The sequence below is a fragment of the Scardinius erythrophthalmus genome, assembly GCF_964197995.2.
Source record: "Scardinius erythrophthalmus genome assembly, chromosome: 2".
In the NCBI taxonomy this organism is placed as follows: domain Eukaryota; kingdom Metazoa; phylum Chordata; class Actinopteri; order Cypriniformes; family Leuciscidae; genus Scardinius; species Scardinius erythrophthalmus.
This window is the reverse complement of record NC_138222.1, coordinates 66237649-66260281: the sequence shown is the minus strand read 5'-3', so window position 1 is coordinate 66260281 and position 22633 is coordinate 66237649. Positions and strand designations below refer to the sequence as shown.

The 22633-nt window shown below is 39.0% G+C and overlaps 1 protein-coding gene across 1 annotated transcript; it reads right to left on the bottom strand.

The window, feature by feature from the left end:
- Nucleotides 1-17632: 17632 nt before the first annotated feature.
- LOC308687002 (uncharacterized protein) lies at nucleotides 17633-19057 on the bottom strand (the record flags this gene model as incomplete). The annotated part of the gene is made up of 1 exon (XM_081359186.1): nucleotides 17633-19057. One exon carries the CDS (start codon nucleotides 19055-19057, stop codon nucleotides 17633-17635), a length of 1425 nt encoding a protein of 474 aa, XP_081215312.1.
- Between the last annotated feature and the right edge of the window lie 3576 nt (nucleotides 19058-22633).

Genomic DNA, 22633 nt, shown 5'->3' with positions numbered 1-22633 from the left:
CAGTCTATGCATTACGGAAAAGAAAAACGGCACACTGAGAGTCTGTTTGGACCCCAGAGACTTAAACAGAGCCATACTCCGCCAGCACTACAACATTCCAACCCTGGAGGACATACGGAGTAAGTTAGCCGGCAAAAAGTTGTTCACCATCCTTGATGAGAAAGACGGCTACTGGCAGGTTCAATTAGATGAGGAGTCAGCAGATCTATGTGCTTTCAACACACCATGGGGCAGGTACCGTTTTCATCGCATGCCTTTTGGCATAAAATCAGCGAGTGAGGTGTTTCAACGTTTGAACACAGAAAGCTTTGGGGATATTTAAGGTGTTTTCATGGTAGCAGATGACATGATCATAGCAGCATCCACCAAAACAGAGCATGACGTCATCCTGGAGAAAGTGATGAACAGAGCGGTGAGTCTGAATGTGAAATTCAACATAGACAAATTGCAGTATATGGTCAATGAGGTTACTTACCTAGCCCATGTTATCACTGCTGAGGGAGTGAAGCCTGATGAGTCCAAGGTTGCAGCGATATTGCAATTTCCTCCTCCCTCTGACAGAAAAGCTCTTCAACGTTTGCTGGGAATGACACGCTATCTGTCACAATACATACCCAACGAAGCTACACTCACTGCACCACTCAGACTCTTGCTAAGGAAAGACACAGACTGGCAATGGCATCCTGAACAGCAGTTAGCACTCGAAAAACTCAGAACAGCCATAGCATCTGCACCAGTTCTTGGACATTTTGACCCAAAGAAGCCGATAGAAGTGCAGGCTGATGCCTCAAAAGATGGCTTGGGCGCAGTTCTAATGCAGAAACAGCAACCAATTGCATATGCTTCAAGAGCACTATCTGCGGCTGAAAAGAACTATGCCCAGATAGAAAAGGAGTTACTAGCCATAGTGTTCGCTCTGAGAAAATTCCACCAGCATGTTTATGGTGTGCCTGTTAGAGTTCAATCTGATCACAAACCACTTGAGGCGATATTCTCCAAACCCATAGGCGCAGCACCAGCACGTCTTCAACGAATGCTGCTCCAGCTTCAAAGGTATGACATTCACATTGTCTACACTCCAGGCAACCAGATGCACATCGCAGACACGCTGTCCAGAGCATACATTCAGTCTGATTCAAAAGAGAGTGTTGACCTGAGTGAAGAGAAAGTTATTTTTCTTTGTGGTTACTTTGTGGTAACATCATGCACAAAATCCAACAAGCCACACAGTCAGATCCTGAACTTAACCTGATACGGCAGCTACATGAGCATGGATGGCCGGACAGAAAGAAAAATGTTCCACTGGCAGCTCAAGCTTACTGGTCAGTCAGACATACTATTAGCATAGATGCTGAGCTACTCATGAAAGATGATCGCATAATCATTCCTCGTGCATTGCGACCAGAAGTGCTGAAACGACTTCATGCGGCACATCAGGGTATACAGCGGTCTCTAGCACATGCCAGATCATGCTTTTACTGGCCAGGACTTACTGAAGCTGTACGTCAGATGGTAGAAACCTGTGCTCACTGTCAAGAGAGTCGACCTGAAAATCAAAAGGAACCACTCATGTCACATCCAGTTCCAAATGCACCGTGGCAGAAAATCGCCGCTGACATTTTTGACTTTCAAGGACGTTCATTTCTTCTGATCGTGGACTACTTTTCCAAATTCCCAGAGGTCCTAAAGTTGTTGGACAAAACGTCAGGTACACTGATAGCACAATTCAAAGCCGTGTTTGCAAGACATGGAGTGCCTGAACTCTTGATTGCAGATCATGTACCCTTTGCCAGTGCTGAAATGGCTAGATTTGCCAAGGACTGGGGTTTCAACATCATACACTCCAGCCCAAATTTCCCTCAATCCAATGGCATGGCAGAGCGAGCTGTAAAGACTGTCAAAGCTATGCTGAAAGCAGCTGCTCAGTCTGGCACTGATCCACACCTAGCTTTATTAACACTCCGCAACACTCCTATCACTGGTCTCAAATACTCGCCAGCCCAGATTCTCATGGGTAGAGTCTTACGATCAACCTTACCTACCAGTCAATCTGTTCTTCAACCGTCTACACCCAAAAACATCCGAGAAACACTGCAGCATCTCCAATCACGACAAAAGAAATGGTATGACAAAACAGCATCACCATTGTCACCTTTGAAAGGAGGAGATAGAGTACATATGAGAATCAAAAACAAATGGAAACCTGCTAAGGTTGTCAGCATCCGTGATGAACCACGTTCATATGATGTAGTCACAGCAACAGGTACAGTCTACCGCAGAAACAGACGTCACCTCAGGCCTGACAGGTCAATCAAACAAGACTCACAACCTGATTGTTCTGTGTACACCGACAATGACTTGTGCAATAACACTGTTCCAAAGCCTGGTCCAGTTGAGTCTTCTCAGGAAGAGAAAAGGAGCGAGAGACGTCCAGAATGCACAAGAGTTGGACGCATCATTAAACACCCAGCATGGTTTAAAGATTATGTGCTTACTTAAGTATGCTAGATTTAGTGTTGTTATTGCTTGTTCATAGCAAATGTTTATTTGATACACTGGTTATATTTACAGCATACTGTTTTGCTTTATATCAAAGTAATACTTTGTTAAAAGCTTAAGAAGGGGGATGTAGTATAGGCAGTGAATGGTACTTACCAGGTCACCCCCATACAGTCTGTATAGTTGGTATGATCCGGGAGTTTTCCGGTAGAGAAGTAAAGCGAGCTAGACGTGATCTCCGTGTGTCTGTGTCATTATTATCAAATAGTCCAAAAGACGACTACAACAGCTAGTATTTAAAATGTTATCAGAAGAAGTGTAAAACAAGTTAGAGTAGCTATGTACATATACATGTACAGTTTGTAAAGACATCAGAAAAAATGGTAAAATTTCACTCGTGTGCATTAAAACATGTCATTAGTTAATTTTGAAATGTTAGTTAAGTTAACAAATATTCACTAAATTACTGATTTATTCACTCTTCGATAGCACAATTCACCTCTACCAATGGAGGAATATGAACCATTGTTTCAGAATGTGTTTTTTTGGACAAAGAAAATATTGAAACTATGTGTCTTAAACTTTAAAAGCGTGAAATGTATGTGGTAAACAGTTTTACACAGGCATGTACCACTTTCACACACAACTTAAAATTATGCCGACCATTAAAATACAAAGGTTTAGTACTATTCTATTCGTGCATTTTAGGTCGTTAACAGAAGAAATGTAAAAACAAGTAAAAGAGTTTTTCCCTTCACATACATTTAAAAACACTAAAAATAAAATTAAAAAAAGTCATTGTTCTTAAAACAACTCAGAGAATGTATTTTACTTAGTTATTTTAAAATTATCAGAAAAAAAGGGTAAAGTCCGGTTCTAAAACTTTTTAAGCTTGATCATTATTTTGAACATATCAAACAACAGCAGTTAAAAATACATCAAGCGGATATACAAAGTTTTTCCTTCACATACAACTTTAAAATGATGCAGACGTTTAAACCACAGTGCACATCCTCTGACTCTACGGCTGATTTCCTCCTCAGTGTTTCCTGTTCTGTCCAATCACAGGTCAGATCACATCTATGATGAGAAGCCCATGGATCTGCTGTAGGACACAGTTTCAATGCCCTGAGGTTTTCAAGCAGTGATTCTTTCATGCTTTATGATGATTTATCAAGTTTTTATGCAAATAAGGGTTTTACCTCCACTAATTCCCTGTATAAACTTACGGAAGGAAACATGAGAATGGTTGCATATTTTCAGATATGAAGTCACAAATCTGTGGAGATGGCTGCGGTATCACATTTAGCTTGTTTTACAGGGAGACAGAACTGCATTCCCGCCGCCATCGTAATCTGAAACTGACATGCTTTTCCTGGATGTAATCGGCATGACACTTGGGTTTATTCTCTGGAAGAATATCTAAAATATTAATCCGTTTGTGTTGGATTACATGAATGATTTGTGTTGCATTAACTGAAACTGGGCGGTGCTTGTTAGTTCCCAGAATGCTTTGCGTATGGCTGAATTAAGAGAGAATAATTGTTGAAATTAACTGTTATTTTATGTGTTTTTGAGAAAAGGGGAAAACTTTATAGTGTGTATTGTTTGTCACATCACTAGCCAGCTTGATAAATGCTAAGTCTGGTCCATGTTTTTCCAGTGTGTTTCCCGTAACATTTAGATTTAGACCTAGACTTGTGTATGCAATGAACGCAGCTTCTTGAGTGTTTATAATATATTATAATGCTTTGCATTTCGAAAATAAGTTATGTAAATTATAAATAAAATGCTGAACTGAAGAAGATCTGCAACAACAACAAAACCAGATCAGACACACTGATATTCATCAATTCAATAAAAGAAACTGCCAAAACTCTCAAACTGGTTGGGCAACTAGAAGAATCTCATCAACATTAGTTTATCTTGATCATTACAGAATCACCAGCAAACGAGACAAAGGCAGAATACATTTTGCATTTATTAATCAGATGAGAGAAACAGCTGTTACATTTCAGAAGACTTTGGATGAGGTTAAAAGTGCCAAAGAACATGTTAACAAATCAGTGTAAAATCTGTTTAGAAATGATTGAACAGATCTTGAATTATCATCATCTGGTTTTATTTGAGAAACATGAATCCCATGCAGTCGATGTCGGAACCAGATCTTCCTGCAACTCCCAAACAAGATCCAGAGCCGACATCCATGATATATTCTTCTGTTAAACTTCTGCTTGTCATCTTTGCAAAAAACTCTCCCTTCTTATTGGTCTTGAATTTGATGGCTCCAAGACGTGTTCCTTCTCCGTTCCCCCACAGAGTAAGCGTGGTGAAACGCTCATCAGGCTTGAACGTATACTCTTGATATGGTCCAGCTGGCTTTCCAAAGGATTCATTTCTTCCATCTGTAAGCCAGACCCTGACAGCCTTCACCTGCCATTCTCCCACCCACACTCAGATCTTCTCCAATCTGGCACCATTGAGTTGACCAGTAAATGAAAACGGACCACCTCCTCCACCACCGACTGTAGACAGAATCAGTGCCATCTTTGAAGAAATGAGATCTGAAAAGTAAATATCAGATTAATATCAGAATTAACACCAGAGATCTAAATCAGGTATGTTAATGTCTCTTGTGCATGAATTCTAAAATGGTATTTTTTACTCAAAGACTTTTTTTTTATTCTTATTCCATGATTAACAGAAATTTTAATTTGCTTCTTTTTTTTTTTCATACATACGTTTCACAGTTTATTACTAGCCCTGTATTAACCTCCGACAAAGTTTATAGCCATTGGCTACATGAATTGCATCTTAAATGCTCACTGAAATATACTCACATGAATGACTTTAGTCTGAAGAACTCAAGAATAGCTCGTCTGGCACGAGTCAGGAAGATGAGCTGTGTTTGACTGAGATGTGTTTGTGAGATGTGGCTGCTGCTTAAATTGAGCTCCAAAGGAGACGGGCGGCACCTGATGTGCGGTTACAAGTGACACATTATTATTTTGGTTATGCAACACTCATTTAATTTGCATAACTTCCAGTTCATAAGAAGCAACTAAAGTATGTGGCAAATTTAAGATTGTGGTTTCTGTGCCCAATAGTCTACACTACACTTCAGTTCACTGGCCCTGAGCTTGTTCTAAGTTTCTGTGCCTGTGCTCGGTCAATGCATTTTCAAGCAACATTTTAAACATTTGGTACATTTTAATCAGACTGTTTAAAGCTGGAAGACCACCTTGAGCCTGTAACATTGTCCAAAGTCATTCGTGCGTTGTTGTTTTTTTACTGCAGAAAATATTTTGTCCCAATTGATCTCTATGGAGAATCTTCGATACAAAGACATACCCTGTGTGAGTTCCTGAGTTTAATGTTGATCACATACGAATATCCACATGACTGCAAATGTGACATTGACTTTATACAACAGTACAACAAACGAAAGGTATTAATATTAAGTGATGTTCATTTTCAACACAGTATTGTCAGTATTTTTACAACAAAACAATAGACAAAAACCACAGCAGAACTGTGCACAGCAGTTGAGTTAGAGTCAATGATTCATTCATTCCTCGATTTAGATGATTTAACGAGTTTAGACAATTCTTCCTCTCCTATAGCAATGAATGAATCGAATTTATCGTCAGAGAGACTATGATGCACTGCCTGATGCGATACTGTAAGTATATGGTTGCATAGTAATAATTTTCTCCCTGATACTATCAATCTTGTTAGTAAAGAAGTTCATAAAGTCATTGCTGCTGTGTTGCTTGGAAACGTCTGAGCTTGAAGCTTTATTTTTCGTTAGTTTAGCCACTGTTTCAAATAAATACCTAGGATTATGTTTATTTTCTTCTAATAGGGTTGTAAAATAAGCTTTTAACGTCCATGTGTATGCATTTAAAATAAACCCCAATCATCTAAGAAAAGAAAAACTAATAATTTCTTCTACCAGTGCCTTGACTCGTTAAACACTTAACTCCTCCAGTTCCTGGTCAAGACAACAAACTTAAATAAATGTTGATGTTAAAGGATCCTATCCCTTGGGGTTGAAAATGGTGGTCATTGTTTGTGAGGTTGTGTTATGTAAGTATTGTAGTATGAAATCTCCTATTTCACTCTTGATGTCCTATTCTCGGTTTTATAAATGTTATCAAATGAGCATTTCTAAAGTTATCTTTAGTTTGAATGGTGAATTAATGTATCCCGTTATCCAGACTTCTCTTGAATTAGCAAGAACGATCTTCATCTTTAGACCCCACCATGTCTTGGATTTATTCAATGCCATGTCTAATGATATACAAAAGTGAAAACTATGGTAGAAACATATTAATTTTATATCACACAGCTATCACAGATTCAGAATCTAAACCTTTAATACATTTTTGTCCATAAGGCAACTAACATGAGGTTTCAAATATAAATTAATGAGCTCTGTTATGGTCTCCACAGAAATAATGACCCTCATGGTCTCAGGTAGTTCTTGAAAACTCTTTCCCATCGCCTCTTTTGTAAATAATCTCCTTTCCTCAGGGCGTTGTCCCCTGGCATAGTTATATCAAGTTATGGACACTTGTCACAATGAAAAACAAGCCATCCAAGGAATGCGGTTTCTAGTGATCAGGCATGGAGGGCTCATATTTCTGGGCAGACTGCTGTAACCCTCAATGATGCAGTTGGCCTAACACACATCCGCATTGTCCACATCACAGGAAATGTTTCCAGACGAAGGGGAAAACCCTCCAGATCAACACAACGAGCCTTGACAACACTGTCCAAACCTTGCTCTTTCTCTTCCTCATCCTCTTCCTCCTCACCCATATCACCTGTGCACCTGAACTGGCTCATATTTCATAGTTGTTTTTTTAATCTCACCTCGGAATAAAGCAATGAAACGCACCCTGGAGAGACGATCTCAAAGAAAGAGCACAGTACATCGCCTGATCTTCCTCATCTCTGCATCCCCATGATTCAAATCACTGAAAGTTCACTGAGAATGTCTATAGACCATTTCAAGGATATAAACAATAACATTCCGTTGGAATGCTACTGCGCATGTCTGGCCCTGAAGCATTTCCGGTGGCGGCGTTTTTAAATCTCAGGTCTGTGAAAACAAGCGCGTAACTTTTACGTCTAGCGAAAAGGCAACAGTTAAAGTATTTCCAAAAACCGAAAATAAACGATGATTGGAATTACCGGACCCTTTAAATACGACTTTGATGCGTATACTTTTTACACAGAACAACGTTTGCCAGAGTAGTCCGATTGTTGCGGCTGCTTGCGCGTACACGAGAGATGCGATAAAAGTCTATCGCAGTCTGGAATCTGGACTTACAGAAAGGTTGGGAACATTCGTTTGTAAAATGTTGATGACATCTGTCTTGTGTTTGGTGAAGATGAAGCAAGTCAAACAGCGTCGAAAACGTACTTATCATGGTTTGTCTGAGGAGGTTACGAGTGGGCATTTCACTTGCATTTGCTGGCATATCTATGCAAATATTCATATTAATTTGTACAGCGCTATTCAAAATACATATCGTTTCAGAGCAGCTTTAGAGAACATGCATGTATATTACAACGCTAAATGTACGCTAGTAAACGGACTTCAGTAAAAATTGCTTTAAGTTACGCCAGTACTCATTTCATTCGTTTCCAAATGCGTGCGAGAGGGTTTAAATGTCCTATCTGAGCCCCTCATGTGGTCACAAATAAACAGAAGGTGAAAGCAATGTAATGCTGGCTGTCTTTTTTTTTCTAATGCATAAACTTAGTCATTTAAGAGAAATGTAAACGTGAAGATTAATAATTGTAAAATTAAGAATAAAACATACAGAATATTACACTTTTTAGGTCCTTGAAGGGAAAATGTTATTTTATGGTATATGGTATACTATTTATAGTCACATACAGATTTGCTAGCTGTGTGTGTATTTATGTAGTCAACATTTAAAGTGGATCAAAAAAGTTAATCAAAAGTTGTCTTAAGACAAGAACGGGTATTGTTCAAAATGAATGTTAACTTTGATGAAAGGTTTTTATCCACTTCAAATGTTGACTACTGTATATATTTAAAAATACATAAACAAAAGAAACATCCTCTCACTTTTAACAGCTTTTATTTCCAGCAAATTTCTTAATGTGTAAATAAATACTTGTATGAACAATCTGCTTCACCAACTGAGACAACATAAAACACATTTCACAGACTTTTTTTGACAACAGAAATGGAGTTATGAGTCCCAGAAAAAAGCGGGTCAATATCAATCCTCAAGGTCTCGAACACATCTGGGGGTTCATATGTGCAGAATTATTGATTTTGCACGTTGATTTTCTGATTTTTCCAGACACATTTTTGCCAATTCCAAACCACATTAATCTTAACTACAATTCATTTTGAATTTAATAATTTATAAGTGATATAGAATTGTTCATCAAGGCTGGAAATGAAAAAAACCCTTATATTCAGATGTGCATAATTATTAGGCACGTTTTCTTTTGCAGTTAAAATAAGCCAAAAAAAAAAAAAAAAAGAGAGAGGTAAAGAATACTAAAAAATGCCCCACACTTAAGAATCACAAGCTGAAGTGTAGTAAAATACATTAATTAATCTTCCAGAATCTGGCATTAAGTTTTAGGAGTTCATTTTTAAAAAATAACTCCCAAAACTTACTGATGAAGATGAATTCTTCAAACAGTGGAACAAGAGGATGTGATGCTGGTCCTTCAAGAGTCAGTCCCAATCTGTCTGTCCATAAAGCCTATAAAAACATCATCTTCATCTTCATGTATTTGTGAGTCTCTGAGATCCTGATATCTTGCTCTTCTGGAGACTCCAGGTAAGTTGCAGTTCTGAAAAAAATGGTGGCGCTGGAGACTAAAGGGTTCCTGATGGTTTCCCACTTAATTATTTTGCAGTTAACATGTGTCTTCTTCTCCACCTGATTTTGTCTGACCCTGCTGACCCAATGAGGATTTCATTATTCATTATATATCCCTTAAATATATTAAATACAAAATGAATAGTAGTTATTAAGCTTAATGTGGTTTTGAATTAGTAAAAATGTGACTGAAAAACAAAATATGATCAGAAAATCAAGGTGCCTAATAATTCTGCACACACTGTATGGTCACATGTGGTTTGGCTGTCGTTCCTGTCTCCCTGTAGTAGTCTTGGACGTCTTGAATTACAAATGATGGCTTTCCTATTGAAGACAAAAGCAGAAAAACAATTATTAACTTAATCTGGTTAATGCACAATATTTAAGAACTAATGCTACTATTGTGTACTATAGTAAATGTTGGAATTAACATTAGCCAAGCTTAAGTGATGAAAAATGTTTACCGTTACCTTTTGTAAACTACTGCAGCACACCATTCAGGTAACTGTTTGTATACATTCTGTAATGTGTTACTTACTGCAGTTGTAAACTAACTAGACAGCTAGCCAACAAATGTTAACTCCTACTTAATTACAGCCCACAAAACATTTAGGGGAAAAGACGGAAATAAAAGCTTAGCCTATTTTCACCAAATTACACGCGTCAAAATGCTAGGTTTATATGTAGGCTAAACAATAACGAACAGAGCTATCTTAAATTATGCTGCAGCATACATAAAAGAGAACAGTTTTACTTACCAGAATGTGTGCTGTATATTGCTAGTTACGTATTCAGCCTTCTCGCTTCACTGATGCAATCCAGGCGCGTTTTTCAGGAATTTAAACATTTTAATTTCCAAAAAAAGTTCGTTTCGGGCCACAAGGAGTACCCAACTAACGAGCAACAAGGACCTAATTTTAATTTAGATATTCTAAATAGCAGGATTATATAAATGATCGTAATCCCACTGTACATCAAGCGCATCCCGCCATTGTTTTGAATGCGCTCGACAACTAACCGGAACCGTCCTAGGGCCAAATACGTCACTTCCTTAAACAGACGAAAGGCCGTTGAAATCATAGACATAATAAATACATAGACGCCCTATTGGCCGCTTTGGAACGTTGCTGCGATACGTCAACGCGTCCGCCATTTTGTGGAGGGCAAGACTGCGCTGTAATCAAATGCAAGTAAACAGGTGAGCTGCGGTTTTTCTGTATAAAAACAAAAAAATATTACATTTATCAACCGATTTCAGTGGTTTGTATGTGGTGTACAAAAAAGTTCCATCTGTAGTTATTTAAAATCTCGATAGTTAGACTTATAATATATATATATATATATTTTTTTAATAAGGAATGGCCAAAGATCAGGCTTGTCATGTATTTGGCTTTTCATTCTTGGATAAGAATTGTGAACACCCCCATACTGAGATATAATTTAATTTTACCATTAAATTAAATAAAGTTTTCTTATTGTGGGAAAAGAATCCGTGTATCATTCGTTCAATCGTTTTTTGATTTAATATTGAAAGTAGAAAAATGAGAAAACAGTTCCTTTTTCGATTTTTCATTTTTCCAAAAAAACGAAAAACAAGAATTCAGCTTGATTTTTCGTTTTTCGTTCTGAGGTAGCAAAATTAATAAACAGCTGGAAAATTCGATTTCTACACGTGGGCGGGAATGAAACGCCCCTTTCCTCTGATTTGTCAGCCGAAGATCAAACTGTCCCGTCATCAGTTCTTCCTCAGTTCTGCACTACAGAATAAGAGTCCTCCCGTTGTGTGGATTCTTAACGCGTTTATTGCAACTACATTTAATCTTTTTTTCATCAAACAACCAGACTAACGAATGGTTCGACACAACCCGTACTGGGAAATAAACTAGACAGGGCTTTCTTCTGTGTAGATATAAATTCACCTAACTTTATGCTTTGCATCAGCTCGGTATGCAGGGTAAATGACGGCTGTTAGCCTAACATGGTCGCCCTCGATCGCCCAGTAATTTTTTTTTTTAAATAATAAATGTAGATATAGATAATCAATATAATTAGTTGTAAATTAAATATTTAACACTTATAGAAAAAGAAAAGAATAATGCATTGACTATATATAGCCTAAGCCTATAGGCTATATTAACATAAACGCATGAACTGTCATTCAGACTGACTATCTAACAACCGGAGAACAGAGAACAACAGAGATATTAAAATACATACTCTTCTGAGTTTTATAATGTAGGCCTTATTGTGTTTTATTAAAATTTATTAATTTATATCTCAAAGATGTGTGCTTGTGCGCAGTGCACTGGGTCATGTTGAGAGGGAAACAAACGCATTTTATTATTAGCCTATTCAGAAAAAGACCGGTAAATAAAATTCAACATTAACATTATAAACACTATTAATAACATATAGGCTATTTCTATGCGTATTTTACTTCCCCTTACCATTACTTCCCCTTTGACATTTGCCTATATCAAATCCTTAAATGAATGATATTCAGAAAACAACAAGAATAAAAAATAAGTAGCCACGTATAATAAAAATATAACCTAATAGCTTATAATAATAGCCTATTGTGTCCTTTATTATAAACAACATTTAGCCTATTTTAAACGGCAAGCCTAAACAAATTTAGGCTATTTGAATCGAAACTGAAACTGTACCGACGTTGGTTTCGCGCATCTCGGTACCAAGTTTCCATATTTGCAATGCAAAATTTGGATGCTAACTGTAAAGAAGGCTTTAAACTTCAGTCGAGTCCCAATATAGGCCTACACGTAGGCTAAATCATCATCTTCACAGCATGGGAAATGAGTTTGGAATAACTGCTGTGCGGCACAGCCTTTATATTGTACAACAGACGAATTAAATTAAGCATAACTTTTTATATATTTGGTTGACTGTGTTTTATTTTAATAATGAACAGGCTGCAATGTCAAGTTAGCAATGCCAGAAGTGAACTGATAATAGCCTATGTTGTGAGAGCGAGCGATGCGTCGGCGCCATCACTTGGATTTGTTGCTCAGCAGGGAAATAACTTCGTTATTCGTTACTCTGTCATTCGAAACAGTAAACATTTATATTTTTATTTGTGTACATTCAAAATGACTACAAAATGCCATGCCTTTGAAAAATAAAGAAAACAACATGATTTCTACTTTAGTGCGTCTCAGTCTCCTTGAACATCTTTCTGGCGCACACCAAAAATTAACCAAAATAGAGTGAATAGCCTTCGGACGCGCCTACTTTTCAAAGTCAACATTTTAAATATTTGAAGTAAAATGCATTATATAGTCACTTAGGAATAAAACTCAGCGTGGTTCATGATAAAAAAAAAAAAAACTTTACAGTTCGGAAAATATGAAAATAGCAAACCCCTGGCACTTGAGAACTCTGGTCTACAAAGAAGAAAGCCCCGTCTAGTCTATTCCCCAGTACGGGTTGTGTCGAGCCATTCATTAGTCTCGTTGATGGAAAACATGAAAAAGTTGCAATAAACGCGTTAAGAATCCACACAACGGAGGACTCTTATTCTGCAGTGCAGAACTGAGGAAGAACTGATGACGGGACAGTTTGATCTTCGGCTGACAAATCAGAGGTAAGGGGCGTTTCATTCCCGCCCACGTGTAGAAATCGAATTTTCCAGCTGTTTATTAATTTTGCTACCTCAGAACGAAAAACGAAAAATCAAGCTGAATTCTTGTTTTTCGTTTTTTTGGAAAAATGAAAAATCGAAAAAGGAACTGTTTTCTCATTTTTCTACTTTCAATATTAAATCAAAAAACGATTGAACGAATGATACACGGATTGAAAAGCATATTCTGTCATTGACCCGATTTTAGCAATAACAAAGATAACTGATGGATCCAAATGGGAATACATATGATATGGTACAACTACAGTGCAATGCAAATAGTAAATATAATATAAAGTGAGAGGTAGGCTAATAGTAAATAGTTTAGTTAATAAAATAAACAAAGAGTATACAGCAAATAAAATAGTAATGAAAAGTATTATATAATATCATAAGTACTAATATAATAATAATAATAATATATTGATAATAGCATGTAGTTTGTATAATATAATAATAGCAATAGAATATGAAATATAAATAACAGAATATAGACAATAAAAAATAATAAGTTAAATAGTTAATATGAATAGCCTACGAAAAATAATTTAACAGCATAACTATAATAGATTGATAATCGCAAGTGGTATATTATTATAATAACAATAATAAATAATGTAAATTTATACATTTTAAAATATTATTACATAGGCTATATAAAATAAAATGACACAACCCTGTCTCTTTTTGTTAAATTTCAGTTTTTTAAAAGGTAGAAGCTACAAGTCAAGAAATAAAGTAAACGATTCTGTCAAACATACAGCAGGCTACACCGTTAAAGTTAATAGCCTAAATATATAAAATTATGAAACTTCAGTTTGCCCTCAGCCAAAAAAAAAAATCTGCCAAGGAACAAATTATAGATTAATATGAAACCCGTTAGGATCGCCCGTTAGATAAACACAAGACGAATTATTCTCACTAGACTGACAGCGGCGAACGTCAGAACTCAGAAGCACAAGCCGATGCAAGGCTGTTCTCGGCGGGGTTCATGAGCGCTGAGCGCCCGCGGTGATCGTTGGATCTCACAACTCCGAAACCGTAAGATAACATTTCTAAAAAGGCGCTATCTTTATAAATAAACCACAGATTTGAGCTTTAAACAACTACATTGTCGACTGAAAAACTCTTAAAACTACATTTCGTGACAAAATAACAGTAGTATTTTTAAATTTCGCGGCCTTTCTCCTCTGAAAATAAAAATACTAAATGAAATGCAACCAGAAACAAATTTTCAGTTTTGCTTGTGAAAGGTAATTCCATGAGACCTGTTTTCAATTGTGTGGCGATTTGCAAAGCCCCAAGCAGCACAAGAAATAGGCATTGTTCTCAATTCTCGTTATGAGAGGTATGGGAAAGTTGCCCTCCGCAGTATGGCGGCGCCGTTGACGTACGATCCAGAGGCCAATAGGGCGTCTATGTATTCTTATGTCTATGGTTGAAATCATAGACATAATAAATACATAGACGCCCTATTGGCCGCTTTGGAACGTTGCTGCGATACGTCAACGCGTCCGCCATTTTGCGGAGGGCAAGACTGCGCTGTAATCAAATGCAAGTAAACAGGTGAGCTGCGGTTTTTCTGTATAAAACCCCCAAAAAATATATTTATCAACCGATTTCAGTGGTTTGTATGTGGTGTACAAAAAAGTTCCATTTCTAGTTATTTAAAATCTCGATAGTTAGACTTATAAAATGTATTTATTTTTAATAAGGAATGGCCAAAGTTCAGGGTTGTCATGTATTTGGTTTTTCATTCTTGGATAAGAATTGTGAACACCCCCATACTGAGATATAATTTAATTTTCACATTAAATTGAATAAAGTTTTCTTATTGTGGGAAAAGCATATTCTGTCATTGACCCGATTTTAGCAATAAAAAAGTCAAGTCAAGTCAAGTCAACTTTATTTATATAGCGCTTTTCACAATACAGATTGTATCAAAGCAGCTTCACAGGATTAAATAAAATAGTACATCAGTGTTTGTTTCTAGTTTAAAACATCCATGTTTGATAATGCTGATCAATAGTATTGTTGATTGATTAATTAAATTAAGTATCCCCAACTGAGCAAGCCAAAGGCAACAGTGGCAAGGAACCGAAAAACTCCATCAGGTGACCTAATGGAGAAAAAAAAAAACCTTGGGAGAACCCAGGCTCAGTCGGGGGCCAGTTCTCCTCTGGCGTTTATGAGGTAAAGACCGGATTTTACTGTAAGATTAAAAATATTATATAAATGCCTGGCTGAAGAGATGCGTCTTTAATCTAGTTTTAAACTGGGAGAGCGAGTCTGAGCAACGAACAGTATCCGGAAGACTATTCCAGAGTTTTGGTGCTAAATGTGAAAAAGCTCTCCCTCCTTTAGTTGATCTAGATATCCTAGGTATGACCAAAAGCCTCGAATTTAGTGATCTTAAAGAGCGTGATGGATTATAGGGCGATAGAAGATCCGTTAAATAGACTGGAGCTAAGCCGTTTAGGGCTTTATAAGTCAGTAGCAATACCTTGTAATTAATACGGAACTTTATAGGTAACCAATGCAGTGATGATAAAATTGGTGTTATATGGTCAAATTTTCTTGATCTAGTAAGAACTCTAGCGGCGGCATTTTGGACTAACTGTAGCTTGTTTATTGAGGATGCAGGACAACCAGCCAATAAAGCATTACAGTAATCTAATCTCGAGGTCATGAACGCATGAACTAACTTTTCTGCATCAGAAACAGATAGCATATTACGTAGCTTAGCAATGTTTCTGAGGTGGAAAAAGGCTGTTTTTGTAACATATGAAATATGATTTTCAAAAGACAGGTTACAATCTAATATAACACCCAGGTCTTTTACAGTAGAGGATAAAGTAACGGGACATCCTACTATGTTAAAGTTGTATTGTAAGAGGTTTTGTGGGCGGTTTTTTGAACCGATAAGTAGTACCTCTGTCTTGTCTGGATTTAATAAAAGAAAATTGCGCGTCATCCAATCTTTTATATCTTTAACACACTCTGTCAATTTGGATAATTTAGCGTTTTCATCCGGCCGTGATGAAATATATATTTGAGTGAGGATCCAAAAGATAACTATTGGATCCTTTATGGTAATACATGGTACAACTACAGTGCAATGCAAATAGTAATATAAAATAAAGTGAGAAGTAGGCTAATAGTAAATAGTTTAGTCAATAAAATAAACAAACAGTTGTAAGCCCGTCTGATTGGTCCAATGGAGGTCTCCAATAATACGGGGAAGGTTTCTCTGCGCGTTACTGTCTTTCCTTTTACGCAACACAACAAGATTAAATGCAATATATTTTTTCACATGTGATAGCTCGTTTCATCTGACTCCAAAAATGAAAAGGTTTTAATGATATCTGTGCATCATTAAAACGTGAACGAACATTTGATTATTCTCTTAAAACTCTGTTTGTATTTTACCCGCTTAGATCAGGAAGACTATATCGCTCCGAGTTCCTTACCCAGGTCTCCAACACAAGTGGCCAGTCCCGAAGATCAGGAGATGAGGCAGTTAGCTAATTCTCTAGGATTTTGCCGTACACGCACAACAATCAAAGAGATTTCATATAGCCCCCTTGGGTGCCCCTCAGGAACTTAATTCAATCGTTTTACTTTAGTAGTTTTTGGCTCTGAATTAATCAAGCCTGTACATCTATCTAAAGTAACATTAAATTAGAACAGAAGACATCGGAACACATCCACCCACCCAAGTCGCCAGCACACTCCCTGATATCAGTTATTAGCCGTCGCTAATCTCTGACGCAACCTTGTGGCAATATACGAATCCGTTACTCTTATTTGGGAAAAACAAATCTCAGAGTCGTTCAGAACAAAATCAAACGTTTACAATTTATTGACCAGGTAATGAAGCAATAATTCACAGTCCAATTCGCAAGAATAAAATCATCAGTTAATCATAACATAACAATAATTCAGGAATCGAAGAATTGTAAAGATTATTACCTGGCAATGAAAAATTACACACATGCGGTTGTGTGGGCAGTCAACCTACAGACTCCTCGATCTTTCTGCACCTTTTCCTTATATACCCAGATAATTCAATATTCTTACCAAATGGTGCGTCTGTCATTATAATTAGATTTTGGCTCCCTATTCAGGGATTCACACTGTGAGACCAGAAGTTGTATTTGAATAGGTTCTTGTTTTACATACAGGAGGTACAGTCTGAATGGAGGATCTGGGGGAGGGAAACACCTTTAAGGGACACATCACTTTCTCATATTTTATAACTTCTTTTAGCTTTTCATTATGGTTGGGAGAATGAGACCATTTTACCAGGCGCACTGAGACACTTTAAATGATATCAAACATGCATAGATACTTCTTGTGCATAATTTACATTGCATAGGTTTTCAGTGTATTTCAGGTTAGGAGGAGGGGGGATGAGGGGGAGACAGTGTGTGTGGAGTGTGAACTGCACGGTGTGCTGCGCCTCGAAATCCCTGTTACATATGCAGGAGATAGTTCAAGTGTTAATGTCCAGGGGGGCCTTTTGCTCCATCAAAGGGTCGGCCAGACATAACGGCAGCAGCCTTACAGCTCCCCCGTTTGGCACCGTGGGCCACTCACAGGGTTTCCTGCGGTGTCATTTCAGTCGTTGTAAGGTGGGCAGTTTTAAGGGGCTGAGAGTCAAGATAGTGTTGGTGGACGCTTTCACCGATCTGATAAGGTGTCGGAAGTAGCAACATTGGAAGAGTGTGAAGGAGAAGATGAGTGCGCTTCCAACCGCACAACCTCGAAGTACCCAGTCCCACCAGGTGTATGCAGTCTGTGCTGATCGGGTAGATGAGCTAGACAGGATCTGTGCAGTCTTTCGCGCCAAGTTTGTCTCCACTTGCGCTTGAGAGAGGTGGTACTCTGTTTGGAGAATGACGTTCTGTACCAGGTCCATCGTGTCGACCAAAGCTTGTGTTCCGTGTTCATAGAAGGTGTCGTCCCACCATGGGGAGACCTCAGCGTCCGTTGGCATCCTTCCGAGGATGTCGATCTGGCCCATAGAAAAGTCCTCTGTCACCTCCAAGCAAAAGGAGTGATTAGCAGGACAGGTCAGCCCTCCATAGGTGAACGAATTCATCTCACTGACGATGCACCACTGTGTGTGAGACACCTGAACAGCATTTGAATGGCCATGCAACGATTCAACATTTATGAGTTTGCTATCATTGGAAGAGAAAGGCTGCAATGTGTTGCATGTACAGACAACATAATTATGAGTTTCATGACAACAAGTGCGACTGGTAAACAAGGTCTCAGTACCCTTCAAAGTCATGTATCCAGTGAGGTGATCCCATTTAATTACCTGATCTTTAACTACCACTCCAATAGAGCGAATAGTAGTGGAATTTGGATAAACTTGATCTGGGTGGATAAAAGGAAAAGTGGCAAAAAATCCAATGCAACCAATACATTCGTTTCCAGTATACATCATAATTGTGGATAACAGTTCTGAATATTTGACAGTTTTCATTTTTTCTGAAGAGAACCATCTATGCAAATCTAAAACCTCAATTAAATCATTCAAGACATGTCTGGGGGTCTTGTGAAGACGAAGGTCTAAAATTTCCTGTCTTGTTGCAGTGAACAAATCTTGTGCATATGATCTGCAGGCTAAGTCACGTTCGATGGTACGGGTCTGATTGAACAATGTGTGGCTAATCGTTAGAAGCGCCTGCGCCTCGGAACGAACCGCTTTGATAATGTTATCATTGCTGTTGGTGATGTGTTGAAAACCAGTGGCCATCTGATCTGTCAACCATGTGGAGAATTGGGATTGTTTGGTTATTTTGTAGGTGTTGGCTGCTGAATTAATTGATCCGAACAAGCCAGCTATACTGCCTAGCAAGTCTCGTTTTGAGCGAGCAGGTGGAATTTGGACGGCAAGTCTGTCTTTGTAATCAGAAATTAAATCATCGATTCGTGACTGTAGCCATGCATATGACTCATCATTAACATTACAATGTTTTGTATAGGCAGAGAGTATGTTTGAAATGTTGTATGTCACATGTGTCATTACCAAATTTACATCATGTAATAAAGTTTTGTTGATGTTTCCTCTAATCAGTCCACCAGGAGGAATTGAGTGCAATTCCGGACACTTTTTGGGTTTAGTGTATCCGCAGGTGGTCAAATTAAAACAATATGTGACAGTCCATGAACAGTTGAGTGGATTGGTGAAATTGTCTATGTTATGTGAACATTTTCCGACACAATACATTCCTTCCTTTCGGTTGGTCCACACAAATGTTTTTGGTTTTTGTTCGTTAGGTGTGTAAGATGTGAGATTGTACATCGATTCTGTGAATCTCATGTGTGTGTCATTGTGCGTTTCTGTATGTGTGCACCTATATGTTGCAGGCTCCAAATTTTTTATATTATAGCACAATTTTGGGTCTGTGCCATTGTTGTTGTTTTCGTGTAGAGTGTACATGTTGCCTATTGTGTCGTCTGGATCTATTTTAAGTTGATACCAGGCAGTGAGGTTGTGTATGAATTTTGGTGCTCGAGTGTATCCTGAAATGTTTGTTGAAGGTGGGTGGGTGCTACCTGAACTACAGCAGATTTGTGGTGTGCAATTTTGATCCGGTACTATACCGGGAGGCCATGTAGCTGTCTCTTCGGGTGTGACTGTGATTTTTGGCGTGAAAGGCCCCTTGGAGTACTTCCACACCCACCTCCCACATTTCAGGTTGTGTGTGAGTGAAACCCTTTGGCCCAGTCTGATGCACGTGGGCCCGGACACTTTCCTTTCATCCGGCCTCCATGGGATCGCTGCAGTCGACCTGGAAGGCAGGAAGAGAAGTTAGTGACAGTTATTCATTTATTCTGTGTACCTTTAAATGATTTGCACTGAGACATGTGATACCATCGCAGTTTCCCTTTTATGGTCGTGGCCACACAGCTGTTGCATACAGCCTTAATTTCGTATGGGCCATGCCATCTGGGTGTGAATGCACCTTGCTTCACAAAAACACGTATCATTACCATGTCTCCTTCTGAGAATTTCACCTCAGAGTTTGGGTTGAATTGTGCATCATTTGTTAGGTCTGATTGCTGTTGTTTCAGAGCAGCTTGTGCATGTAGCACTTCCAGCCTCTCTCGTAATTGTTTCAACACAGACTGTTGAGTTGCGATCACGAGAGGCCCCAGGTCTGCTGGGGTAATTTCTGGGTCGATGGGCAGCTTCATGACTCTTCCAGTCATGAGTTCGAATGGACTGATACCTGTGGCTTTTGAAGGAGTTGCCCGCAGTATTGTTAGAACTGTGGGCAAAGCATCAATCCATTGGTTTTTGTGTTGTGCAACCTGTTTTGAGATGCTTTCTTTTATGGTTCGGTTCACACGTTCCACCATCCCAGAGCTCTGCGGCCTGTACGGGACATGGAATCTTTGTTTGATGTTCAGCATCTGGCATAGGTTTTTCATCACCTGACCTGTGAAATGTGAGCCCTGATCAGATTCGATTTGGATGGGTGCTCCCCAAAGTGGGAGGATTTGGTTCGCTACCACACGTGCCACTGTGTTTGCACTGTTATTGCGGGTGGGAATCGCTTCCACCCATTTTGAAAATTTGTCAATTATCACAAGGCAATAACGATATCCGCCCTTGGCACTGGGTAGTGGACCTATGAAATCCAATTGGAGTGACTCCCAAGGTCCTTTTGGTGGCTCGGGCCTACACAGTTTTGTACGGCCAGGCTTACCTTGGTTAATGGTAGCACATACGATGCATGTGTCACACCATCTTTGAATGTCTGATGCCATTTGTGGCCACCAGAAGTTCCTTTGTATCAGCTGCTGTGTTTTGGGAGCTGATACGTGTGCATAATCATGGTACAACTTTATCACTGGTTTCTGGAGGGCTTCTGGAACGACGTATTTATCGTCTCTCAAAATCATGCCTTCAGTGACCTTGACTAGTTGGTCCTGCTGCAGGTGCGGTGTCAGCTCTCCATCAGAACTCCACAGTTCTTGCTGGTACTGTTTCAAGTCAATTGGAGCAGTCTGAAACGCACTCACAGCAGAAACAATCAGTCTGTCAGGCTGCCACTTATCTCCCTTTTGTGCTGCTAATTTGGCTAATTGATCTGCAATGTTGTTGTTTTTCTCGTGTTCATCTGGATTTTTGCTGATGTGCGCGCGCACCTTGACGACGGACAATGAGGAATCGCGTGCCTTAACCTCCTGCCAAATCGAAGTTATGATGTTAAAATGTTTGATCGGTGTTCCGGCAGATGTGAGGAATTTTCTCAACTGCCACTGTGCCATAAAATCATGGACTGCACCAAATGCATATCGGCTATCAGTGTATACACACAGCGGCTCGTGATGTGATCTGATTGCTTCGAGTAATGCAATAAGTTCAGCTTCTTGCGCAGATGTGTTTTCGGATAGTTTGATTAGCAATTGGTTAGTGTCTGAATTGGGAGAGTGAGGAGCCCACACCGCACAACCTGTGTGGAATTTGCCATCATGCCAATATCGGGAACCATCAATGTACACTCGTGTCTGATTTGAAAGTTCTTGGTCATGAACTGGGCTCTGAGCTTCCGGTTTAGTTTCGCATGTGTGTGGGTAGCCCTCTACATCTCCCAATAAATGAGGTAATATTCGGTCGTTCACCGTTGTGATGTCACGTGCCTGTATGTCTGCTAGCCATCTTGCTAACCTCTGTGACGATACACCTTTTATTCGGCCCTGCAAAAGCATCTGTACTGGCGTGTGCACTGTATGCACAACGATAGGTTGGAAACCTACAATCGGTTCGGTTGCTGTCAACATCCAGTGAACCGCCAGCACGTGCTGAGTGCAAGGGTCGAATCCCTGTTCGACCGTGGATTTTTTTCGGCTGTAATAGGCGATCGGACGCAATTTTCCCCCATGATCTTGAGTTAAAACGCCACTTAGAGTGTTTTCGTTCGCGTCAACCTGTAAGTGGAATGCTTTTTTAGGGTTCGGCAGACCGAGTGCGGGTGCACTGCACAAACTTTCTTTTAGACTCGTAAACGCTTTTTCGTGTTCCTCTGTCCATTCAAGGACGTCAGAGGGCTTTGACTTTCCTTTTAAGAGGGAATACAGCGGTGTGACTATGTTTGCAAAGTCTGGAATAAAGTCTCTTAAGTAATTTGCTGTTCCCAGCACTTTCTGTAACGCGTTCAGCGTGTGCGGTCGGGGAAGTTCAGCAATGCATTTCCGCCTATCATCTGTTAATGCTCTGTGGCTTTGCGTTATCGTATAACCCAGGTACTGGACCTCGTTTTGTGCGATTTGAGCTTTCTCTTTGTTTAATTTGAAGCCAGCTTTACCGAGCGTTAGCAGTACTTCGTCAACGAGCAGCAAATGATCATCAAATGATCCTTCGGTTGCGATAAGTATATCGTCAACGTAATGGATCACGTTTCCGGTCCCTGTCAGTGGATTAAGCGTGTCTTCTAATGCTCTGTGAAAAATCGCAGGACTGTTATGGAGGCCTTGTGGCATTCTCTCCCAGGTATACTGGATTTGATTTACAGTGAAGGCCAATTTCCACTGATCAGCACGTTTGATTGGAATGGACCAGAAACCGTTCTTTACGTCGAGCACTGTAAAC